Source organism: Lolium rigidum, chromosome 7 (genome assembly GCF_022539505.1).
Source record: "Lolium rigidum isolate FL_2022 chromosome 7, APGP_CSIRO_Lrig_0.1, whole genome shotgun sequence".
In the NCBI taxonomy this organism is placed as follows: Eukaryota; Viridiplantae; Streptophyta; class Magnoliopsida; order Poales; family Poaceae; genus Lolium; species Lolium rigidum.
Window position 1 is genome coordinate 22,936,085 of NC_061514.1, and position 11,591 is coordinate 22,947,675.

The 11,591-nt window shown below is 44.6% G+C and overlaps 1 protein-coding gene across 1 annotated transcript; it reads left to right on the forward strand.

Moving 5' to 3' along the window:
* Positions 1-2,572: 2,572 nt before the first annotated feature.
* Positions 2,573-4,108, forward strand: LOC124677435 (SKP1-interacting partner 15-like). Its single transcript, XM_047213421.1, has one exon. It carries the CDS (start codon positions 2,573-2,575, stop codon positions 3,791-3,793), a length of 1,221 nt encoding a protein of 406 aa, XP_047069377.1. The 3' UTR covers positions 3,794-4,108.
* The last annotated feature ends 7,483 nt before the right edge of the window (positions 4,109-11,591 follow it).

The following is an 11,591-nucleotide window of genomic DNA, read 5'->3' on the forward strand; positions in this document are numbered from 1 at the left end:
TTGAGCAAATGCTCGGGGGCTACTTTGAAACAATGAAAAACTCGAGAATGACAAAACAGAAATGGAGAGAGCCTATGATCAAATACAAGCATTTGTTCATAGCCTCGGGGGCTACTCCCATCGGGAGCGCTGGTCGTGCACCCGATAGATATGAAAACTTCGAGAAAGAAGGAAAATATAGCAACATAAGGCGTTGAGCCTACACCCAAGCACAAGTCCTTGGCTGTAGCCTCGGGGGCTACTCCCATCGGGAACGCTGTTCGCGTGCCCGATGAAATTATACGAAAAAGTGAGCATATTTCGAGTTATATAAATAACTCTACATATACTCCCATCGGGAAGGCAATATAAGTCATCCGTTGACTCAATAAAATGTGCTATTCCAACAGCCGAAAAAACACTCGACAATATATTCTCAGAGCGCCAAAGTTGCGAACGATCTTTGAATGCCGTAAAACTTTGCGAAGGTAAGACCCCAGATCCGTTCTGAGTGGCGTGGCGCCGTCTCTGACGTCGGTTTGCTACTTTTTTCCGTATCAACAGATACGAAGAAAAATCCTAACGGATGCGTTAGGTACCCAATAAAATATGGCCGGGACTCGACAGAATGGTAAGACCTTAAGCGGCACTCGTCGAAGTTTACACCAGTATCCCGAGATCATGTCCGAGGGACGTGATCTTGAAGTAGGTTTTTGCGGAATGCCACTAGAGCGGTTAACTAGTACACGATCCGTCGGATGAACTAGCCCCAACTACCATTATCCCTGTACAATATATAATTACGTATCCAAAGATATGTGATAAAGTTCGGCAGAGTTATTGAATGAATATAAAGTTGGAGATTTTCCCTGATTCTGCGATTCAAGCAAAATCTCGGGGGCTACTGGCATAGGCATCCCCAATGGGCCTGCCGAAGATGGTACCCGGGGTTTACTGAAGGCCCATGACTCGAAGGATAAGGAGAATCGGAAGCCCAAATTACTATTAAGAAAAACTAGAGTTGTATTAGGAAATAATACTTGTAATCTTGCGGGATGGGTTGGAAACCCTCCCGGACTCTGTAACTTGTGTATTACGAATCCCTCAGCTCCGCCTCCTATATAAGGGGGAGTCGAGGGACAAAGAAAGCATCGATTCATTGTCTCACAAAAACCCTAGCTTTCATATCGTCGAGCACTTTTCGGCTGAAATCTTCGAGATCTACTGCCCTCTACTTCCGACTAAAACCCTAGTCTACAATACGTAGGCATTGATAAGTTAATCCCTTGTCACCCGCCGCCGCTACTTTGACCAGCATCAGGCATCACAACATCGGGCCGCTTGGTTTATCTATACCTAATTATAGGATGGGGAGGGAAGGCTGCCGATGGACTTGAGAGAGATAGGGAGGAACAACACGGTCATGCAGGGAGGCGGAGTAGGGGCATAGAGATGGAGTGGAGGGGATGCACCGAGAAGAGATTGCATATTCACTGCTGCTTTTCTTGTGTTGCTATTTTGCAACTAGAGAGATACTTTTTTCTGCAGCTGTTTTGCTTGCTTAGGCGTGTGCTTTGCTGCTGCAAATGGACACACCAAGAGCAATTTGTTGTTGTTTTGTTGACTGGTAACTACTATGTTAAAGGTCAATCAGTAGTATTTCTGGATCTATGGTGCGGTAGGAACATCTAACAAATTGCATAGAGAGAGATTGACCTGGGTCGTTGTGAGTATATATATTTGTGCTGCTCTGTTTTGCTTCTCTAAGTTTAATCCATGACCACAATGCATGATAACAAGTTGTTCTTTCAGTTATCATCTGCAGCAATGTGCATGGATTTAATTAGTATGTGCATTTGAATCATGTTTGAGCACGCATGAATTAACACTATTATTTAGGATATATCTAGCATTTTTATCTGAATTTACTATATGACCATGGTACAAGCAAAGTTCTTGCCTCTACAGTTTTAGTGGTTTCCAATTAGCACTCTCTGATTAGTGTCCAATTTTTATTTTATATTTTTAAGTCGGTAATTTTTTCTTTTTTGCGGTAACGCGCGGGCATTGCGCTAGTACGCTATAAATGTAATTTAGGTAGGAGATCCCATTTGACACTGTAGGCGGCATCCCATTTGACACTCTACCCTGCGCCGAGAGACAGACAGACAGACAGGTGGGTTCACCCGTCCTTATTCTTGCCCCACCGAGCAGGCAAAGGTGCTATACTAGTATTTTGTTTACAGGTTAGGTTAGTTCCGCCGCCTGCTAATCACTCGACTCGACTGCGCACCTACCCCACCGATGACCCCACAGTGCGAGGACCCACGTGTCATCCTCCGGAGGCGCCGCTCCTTGGCGCACACCGACCGCTTCTTCTAGCCGTTCGCTCTCACTGACAGTGAGCCATTGTACGCTGGGGCTATTTGGTCCCACTTGCATGGAGACAAGACACGGTAGGTGAGCCCGCCGGCCCACGGTATTCGCAATTCCACGCCGGCTGAAATGACGTCAACGCCCTCCCCCTCCATTTCCACCACACTCCTCTCCATTCGGCCGGATTCTCCCCCATCCCCAACCCCTCGCCCTCGCCATGCCCGCCTCCGACGACGACCTGGCCCCGCCGCCGCCCATCCACCACCTGCCGCCCGACGCGCTCAACAACGTCCTCCTCCGCCTCCCTCTCCGTGACGCCGTCGTCTGCCGCCCCGTCTCGCGCCTCTTCCGCGACACCCTCAACGACCCCTTCCTCGCCCTCCTACCCTCGCTCCGCCTCCTCCTGCTCCGCCACCCGCGCCCCGACGGTGGGGGCTGCCTCCACGCCTTCGACCCCCACCGCCGATGCTGGCTCCGCCTACCCTTCACATCCTTCCTCCCCCACCACTCCTTCTCCCCCGTCGCCTCATCCGGCTCACTCCTCTACCTCTGGATCGACAACTCCAACTCCACCTCCACCTCCACCCCCGCTCTCCCCTCCCCCTCCACCACCTCCGCCCACCCACCCAAGGCGCTCGCCGTCTGCAACCCCTTCGCAGGCACCTACCGCCTCCTGCCCACGCTCGGATCCGCCTGGGCGCGCCACGGCACCGTCCTCGCCGGCCCAGGCGGCGTTGTCCTCGTCCTCACCGAGCTCGCCGCGCTCTCCTACACCCCGTCTTCGGGATCTGCCAAATGGATGAAGCACCCCCTCTCGCTGCCCTCCAAGCCGCGGAGCCCCATCCTGGCCGCGGGCGCGCGAGCCGTCTTCGCGCTCTGCGACGTCGGCACCCCCTGGCGCAGCCAGTGGAAGCTCTACTCCTGCCCGCTCGCCGCGCTCACGGGCGGCTGGGCGCCCGTCGAGCGCGCCGCCTGGGGCGACGTCTTCGAGATCCTCAAGCGCCCGCGCCTGCTCGCCGGCGCGGGGGGCCGCCGCGTGCTCATGATCGGCGGCCTCAGGTCATCCTTCGCCATAGACGCACCCTGCTCCACCGTGCTAATCCTCCGCCTAGATCTGGCCACCATGGAGTGGGACGAGGCGGGCCGCATGCCGCCCAATATGTATCGCTGCTTCACTGGCCTCTGCGAGGCTGCTGCTGCGCACGGAAGCGCCATGCCCGCACCCGCTGCCGGCGGCAACAACAAGGTCAAGGTGTTTGGCGGTGATGGCAAGGTATGGTTTGCTGGGAAGCGTGTTCGCGGGAAGCTGGCTATGTGGGAGGAGGACGACGTAGGGACCAGCGGCGGCAAGTGGGACTGGGTCGACGGCGTTCCTGGATATGGCGACGGCGTCTACCGCGGCTTTGTCTTTGATGGAGGATTCACAGCCATGCCTTGAAAAGACGGATCCCACACAGACACACCGGCCGGTGCGTTATTACGCTAAACTTATCATTTTTCATTCATCTCCGACGTCTGCCTGCCTGCCTGCTGCATCAAGAGGGATCGCCAAACATTTTATTTCCATTCAAACTGCTTCTTAGCTTGATGAAATACTTCCAATTGTTCTTGTTGTTGTTGTACTTTATGAATGTGGAATGTTGTTTCAGACATTAAAATCCTGTAGACCCTTTGTATGTCTAGATGATGCATTCATAGGAATCAAACGTTTGTTGATTTTACCTGCTTATATATTAGCCTGCTTGTTTGTTTATGTGAGTTGCCCACGTTTGCATGGTGCCCTGATATATTAGTTACGCAAATCCGATGGATGGTTTCCTTCTTGGAACTCTAGTTAGGGTGTTACCATGAACTCGCACCTATTGCTGCACTTGTTTGTTTCTGTTCTGTGTATTAGTAACGCCGTCTCTACTTCTGTCGGTTCCTTGCTTCATGCATTAAAACGCTGTAGACCTTTGTATGTCTAGATGAGAAAACATTGCAGTAGGAACCAAACGTCTGTGCTTTTAGCTGGTCACTAGTCGGCTTGTTTTTTTACGTGAGCTTGCCACGGTTGCATGCTACCCTGATATATTAGTTATGTGAATCGGACGGTTTCTTGGAATTGTAGTTAGGTTGTTACCAGTTACCTGTAAGTAGAAGAACTCAACTATTTATGGAGTTTTTTGTTCTGCGTATTAGTAACGCCGTCTCTATTTCTGTCGGTTCGTTGTTTCATGCATTAAAATGCTGTAGACCTTCGTATGTCTAGATGATAAAACGTAGTAGGAGCCAAACATCTGTGCTTTTAGCTGGTTACTAGTATGCTTTTTTGAGTTAGCCACGTTTGCATGGTACCCTGATATATTAGTTCTGTGAATCGGACGGTTTCTTGGAATTTTAGTTAGGTTGTTACCAACTAGTTGTAAGTAAAAAAACTGACAACTATTTCTGAAGTTGTGTGTTTCTGCGTATTAGTGATCCAGTCTTTATTTGTGGATTTAGAATGGTATTAACTATTACTCTGATGTAATACTTGCCTACTTAGTGTTCTGTGATCTGCATTTTGTTACCCGTGTCCCATCTAGGTCAACATGAGCGTACTTCCATTTGATACATGACTCATCAAAAGATTGAGAAAAAATGTCGCTAGCTAGTCTTTTTACTATCCGCATGGACTGCGGATACATATAAACTATCTGGACATAGGTAACTGTGGTCAAACTACTTTGATTGAGTCGTAACAGTGACATTCATGCTCTGTGAGAGCTAGGAAATGCCCCAACATATATTTAACAAGAATTATCCCGCGCAATCGTTCATGTTTACATCGTACTGTGTGACGTCAATGCGCGCCCTCTGATGACGCATGCAGCAGATTAACTACTTGGCCGTAGGCATCCTGCTGACGTGTAGGTGTTTACTGCAGTCACGCGCTAGTGCAGCCCTAAATTCAAATATTACTTGTAAAGTGCCCACAATGGGCATACCTGTTTAAACTTTCCTATGTACCAGCTCTTCTTTGAGAGTTTGAGTTGATGCTAGTCCAGATATTTGGTTTGTCAGCTGCGTATGGCTAGCTCCGATGAAATGCCTCTGGTTGTTGTACTTTATGAATGTGAAATGGCCTGTTGGTTATTTGTTACATAAATTAAAATGCTGTAGAACTTTCTATGTTTAGATGTTAAAATATCGCATTTATAGTGACCAAACGTTAGTGTTTTTAGGTGGTTACTAGTCTGCTTTTTTACGTGACTTGGCCACATTTTCTTGGTACCCTGATTTACGACTGTTGTGCATCGGATAATTGCGTGCAATATGTTATTTGTTGCCAGCTACCTGTAAGTAAAAGAATTCACCACCATTTCTGTGTCTTAGTGATGCCGTCTTTATTTGCACATTTGGAATGGTATTAACTACTACTGCTGATGTAGTACTTGCCTACTTGTGGTTCTGTGACCTGCTTTTTGTTAGCTGTGTCACATCTAGGTCAACTTGATTGGCCTTCCATTTGATACACAACTTATCAAAAGATTGAGAAAAAACAGGTAGCTATCTTCTTACTGTTTGCATGGATTGCCGGAATCACTATATATGAATTAAACTGGACGTCGGTAACTGCTGTCAAACCAATTCAATGGTGTTGTAACAGTGGCAGTCATGCATTTGAGTTGTAGGAGCCAGGAGGTAGATGCCCAACAGAAATTAAGAACTAAACTGGATGTTGGTAACTGCTGTCAAACTACTTCGATGGTGTTGTAACAGTGGCAGCCATGCATTTGAATGTTAGGAACCAGGAGGTAGATGCCCAACAGAAATTAAGAACTTACTTATAGAGGTCCTCCAGTGGACATGCCTGTTGCATTATCTTTTCTCTATGTGTAGCTCAGAGTTTGATTTACTAGTACATGGTCTGTATCTCCTGTCATTATCAGCATTATTTACTAGTACATGGTCTGTATCTCCTGTCATTATCCGCATTATGGCCTCATAATGACTATTTATTTTGCCTACTTGGTGATCTGTGATCGGCATTTGGTTACAGGTGTTGCATCTAGGTCAACTTGATTAGACTTCATTTGACAGATGACTCATCAAAAGGCCAGAAACATTGAGTTAGCTAGTCTTCTTGCTGTCAGCGACTACTACTATAAACTAATAGCTCGATGTACGTAAATGTCGTCAAACAACTTTCTTGGACTTGCCATTGTTGCAGTCACACATTTGAGTTCTAGGAACCAGGAGGTAGACGCCCCAACAAAAATTTAAAACTTGCTTGTAAACTGCTCCGATGGACCTACCTGTTCAAATCTTACCTGTAGATATCGACCAGCTCTTGTTTCAGAATTTGGGTTGATGCTTCTCTAGTGAACGCATGGTCGGTATCTCCTGCTATTATAAGCCTTATTTCCCAAACTGAACATGAAAAAAAAGTTTGTTGTGCCCTCATAATTGTTATTTGTTCTGCCCTCAGATTAGTTTTTGACCTCTTTTAGCACCCTGTGTGAACTATTATCATGTAGTATATTTAAGGATGTTTAATTTAAGCAAACTATTGCATGTTCATATTTCCCTTCAGGTATATTACTGCCACCGTTTAGGTATCCTAAGCTCACTGTTGCGTCATTTATGGTATGGAAACACACATTTCGATATACTTGTATGCTGCGTTTGGGAAGGATGAATCGCTCCCGAAAAGGAGTCTATTGATTCTCTTCCAATTGGTTGGATCGTAGGGGCGATGATTTACTTCACGGGCGAGGTCTCTGGTTCAAGTCCAGAATGGCCCAGCTGCGCCAGGGAAAAGAATAGAAGAAGCATCTGACTCTTTCATGCATACTCCACTTGGCTCGGGGGGGATATAGCTCAGTTGGTAGAGCTCCGCTCTTGCAATTGGGTCGTTGCGATTACGGGTTGGCTGCCTAATTGTCCAGGGTAATAGCAGCTCTTTTATCAGATACGAGATTACCAGTCTGTCTCCTTAATAAAGAGTCGAGGAATAGGAGGATAATCCCCAGGCAAACAACTAGGGTTCCAGATTCACTGGGCAGAGAAGGGAGAATAGTATCCTCTCACAGTAGGTGACGTTTTGGGCGAACTCACAAGTCTCCTAATTAATTCCCCACGACAGACCCAGTTCTTCTTCGTCTTAATTAATAACTCCTTCCTGAACTTCAAAGTACGATAGAAACTGACTTGAGAATGAGCCATCTCCATCTCGTAGAGAAACTAGAGAGGTGCTGGGCGCATTTCTTTCTTGTACTAATTGCAACTAGTAATAACTTTCTTGATTAGCTTCTTTCCGTTACCTGTGTCGAATCTAGGTCAATTTGATTAGACTTCCATTCGATACATGACTCATCGAAGATTGGGAAAGTTTATGCAGCTAGTCTCCTTTAGTGTCCGCATGAACTGCGGAACCACTACATATAAACTAACAGAATGTAGGTAACTGTGGTCAAACTACTTTGATGGACTAGTAAGCATTTGAGTTATAGCAGCTTGGAGGTAGATGTCTCAACATAAATTCAAAACATACTTGTAAAGTGCCTACAATAAACATACACGTGGAGACATTAAAATGCTCTAGACCCTTTCTATGTTGATTTGTTAAGTGTTTGTAGGAACCAAAATTTAATGTTATAGCAGCTGGGAGTTAGATGTCTCAACATAAATTGTTGAGGCATTAAATTGTCGTGTTTGTAGACCCTTCCTATGTTTAGTTGTTAAATTGTCGCGTTTGTAGACCCTTTCTATGTTTACAATAAACATACGCGTGGAGACATTAAAATGCTGTAGACCCTTTCTATGTTTAGTTGTTAAATTGTCGTGTTTGTAGGAACCAAAATTTAATGTGTTTGGCTCGTTACTCATCTGCTTGTTTTCTACTAAGTTAGCAACATTTTCATGGTACTCTGATGTATTAATGCTGTGCATCGAACAATTGCTTGGAACTGCAATGTAAGTAAAAGAACTCACCACCATTCCTGAAGTTGTGGGTTATAGAATTTATTAGTGATGCCATCCTATTTCTGAATTTTGATGGTGCGAACTACTACTAGTGCTGTAGTACTTGGATGCGTTGGAGCTCTGTAATCCCCATTTCACTACCCATGTTGCATGATCCTGGCAACTTGATTAGACTTTAATTTGATACATAACTTGTCAAATGATCGGGAAAATTTATGGAAGCCTGTTATTACCTTAATGAAACAGCAAAAAAAAAAACCCTATGCAAATGAAACTTGTGCTACTTCTAATCTACATCTGCTATGCAATTTCTTGCTACCTAATACTAGGTGATTTGAAATATCAAATTTGGTGCTATGACTTCGGTGAGCCAGCTTTATTAGTTAAAGAAGTTTTGAAGTCTGCTAATACGAATGCTACTAGGTTCATTCAGCCCATTATGTAGATCTGTACCACTTGCTATGTTGCGTTTTAGTAGAGTAACTTGAATACTTAATGACAAGTTAGCTTGCCGTTGCATTTTCAAGCTAAATTGTTTGTCAACTGCACATTACAATGTTTGCCCTTCCGTAGCACAAGTCAATTGTTTCTAATGTCTTCTGGGTACAATAATTTGTGAAATTCATATATTTGTGCAACCTGTCTATTTGTTGGTCAAATGAACAGAAAGAGTACAAGTCCGTAGGTGGAGCAGTATAGTTGACGTTTTTTCCAATTTTGGTCCACTCTTTTTGTGTGCATGGGTATTTCTTTTCGAACTTGTTTGAGTAGTATGCTGTTTGCTTGCTGGTCGGGTAGCAGGGAAATGTCTTGTCAATTTTAATTTCTAATATTTTGATAACTAAGTAATGTATAGACCAAATCAACAGTGGACTATGTAAGCACTACTCTATTGTACGTATACAAAAATGTAAGCATGGGAACAGATGTCAGCACATAATCTTTCAAAGTCGCTGCCATCTTAGTAATGACGCCTAGCCATATGTATATATTTTGTGTGTGACATGCTTGACTTTGAAACAAAGCCGTAGTCTGCTAATGTTACTTAGAAACTGAATCTTCCGGTTCATCTCAACCATTCATTAATGGACCAAAACTGGATTTGGTGCCTAAAGCTTAAAAGAAATCTGTAGTTGTTGTTGCCCAGTTAACTAATGCTTTGTCAGAGAAATTTGAAGTTGCATACTCTATATTCTTGTAAGCTTGGCTCTTTAGCAAATCTTGGTTCATCCAGGTTCATTATGTGCGTTGTATTGCTGGATGTGAAGTGATACGAATCTTCTGAAATAAGATCTAGGTGTTTGCTCTTCTCACATGTCAGACAGTTCATCATTAGACATACTAGCCTTATTTAAAAGTTGGTATGCAAATGGGACTTTTGTAACTGTTTGATTTAATGGTTGCTATGCAATTTCTTTCTACCTAATGCTAGTTGGTCGGAAGTCTAATACCAGTTTACAATATTCAGGTTCATGTTTGTGCCTCATTTTCTGTTTCTGAATGTTTGTATTTAGTTTTTGATGAACAGTGGCAAGCCCCTACTTCATTAGAAAACAGATTGATGTTTGTTAAATTTGAGGAAGCCCTTTAAGTTTGTGTAAGATGGATGGACACACGTATGGTCATTCTGTACATGTTTTACATTTTAGCGGAGTCATTTAAATACCTAATGTTGTGATTGGCAAGTTCTCTTGCAACTTGTTTTAGTAGTATGCTCTTTGCGTACTTAGTCAATTACTTGCAAAACTGTTTTAGTAGTAGTATACTGTTTGCTTGCTGGTCAATTGATTGCTTACAAACTGGTTGCGGTTGGGGTAGCAGAGAAATGTTCTATCTCAACTCTGAGTACTTCGATAATTAAGTATTGACTCACCATGTTTCAGACAAGATCAGCACTGGACCATGTAAGCACTAATGAACTGTCTAAAAAACACGGAACACATAGCATTTAAAAATCGCTGCCATGCTGCACTCATGATCTATCAGTTGTATATATATATGTGCGTGTCATGCTTGACTTTGAACCATAGCTGCACTCTGCTAGTGTCATTTAGAAACTGAACTATTCCAGTTGATCTCAGCCTTGCATTAATTGATTAAAACAGGATTTGGTGCCAAACCTTAAAAGAAAACAGTAGTGTTGGTTTCAGTACATTGTTTAGGGTACAGCGTTGGTTTCCAGTTTAAGTAATGCCTGGCCAAAAACAAAATAAAGCAGTGCTAACCAATCATCAGCGGCTTTGTTCGTGAGCACTTGCGTCACTGTGTGTTCCGAGAAATGGATTGATTTCTGTAGCCCCCATGTGCTGTGCTACCGTGTGTTTCTGGCCTAACTAAGATTGTTACATGTTGAATCCATTTTACTAATTTTTAATTAGTTCATTTTTTTCTCTGTGAACTGCTTCAGATAGTTTTTTTTTTCTCTAACCTGATGTATTGCTTCTCCAGCTGTATTATTGACCTCAAGTCTGAAGTCTGAACGACCTATACACTTATGAGTTTCATGCAGTCTCCTCCCAGCGTGACTGACCCCATGGTGTATTAGTTTGTCAAGTTTGCTGGGTCAGCACTGGGGAAGTGGATGGGCGCGTCTGCCGCCCAGAAAAACTTTCCCGTGGGTGCCCATATACTAATCCGAAATGACTCGGCAGCGGATTCTTTCCGCTCAGCATCTCCTGTCCGATTCGTGCCACTTGATTCCGTGCTCCCGTCACCTAATCCTGGACGGATCATTGGTCTAAGCAAGCACCCATAGTTCCTGGTATTTGTTTTCTTGTTGGCCCACCGAGAGAGCTCGGTTTGCGTCTCTCTCTCTCTCTCCTTTTGAGTTAATCTATCTCGTGGCTGGCCTATCAAGTGCTCAACATCGCCGTCATGGCTGGTTTATCAACGGCCTCTTGCGTGGTGGAGCGCATTGGCCCCTGCGATGGTACAAAACCACATCGCCTAAAACCCTCTTGGTACCAGTAGTAACTTTTTAGTTAATTGTTACTGCTGCTTTTGTTTCAACACTTGGTTAAGAGTGGCAGCGACATTCATCTGCTCTGCTCCGCTCTCTTGGGTGGTGGTAACAAAGTGGCAGGGTGAAAAGGAACACCGGGTTAGTATATTATTATCTGGGTTGTGTACAATGCACTCGGACTGATCCGGGGCGCACGGTTAAGTTTCAGCGCAATTGTGTACGCCAACTTTCCATTTTCTTTTAGCTGGAGTGCTCTGCCCACAGCCACCATGGTGGTGACCTTTCACTATAGTTTTGCGACCTGAAGACCAATCAAGTCCATGCC

Bases quoted from the DNA above. Each gene is read 5' to 3' on its own strand.
- LOC124677435 (XM_047213421.1), top strand. From the start codon at position 2,573: ATGCCCGCCTCCGACGACGACCTGGCCCCGCCGCCGCCCATCCACCAC.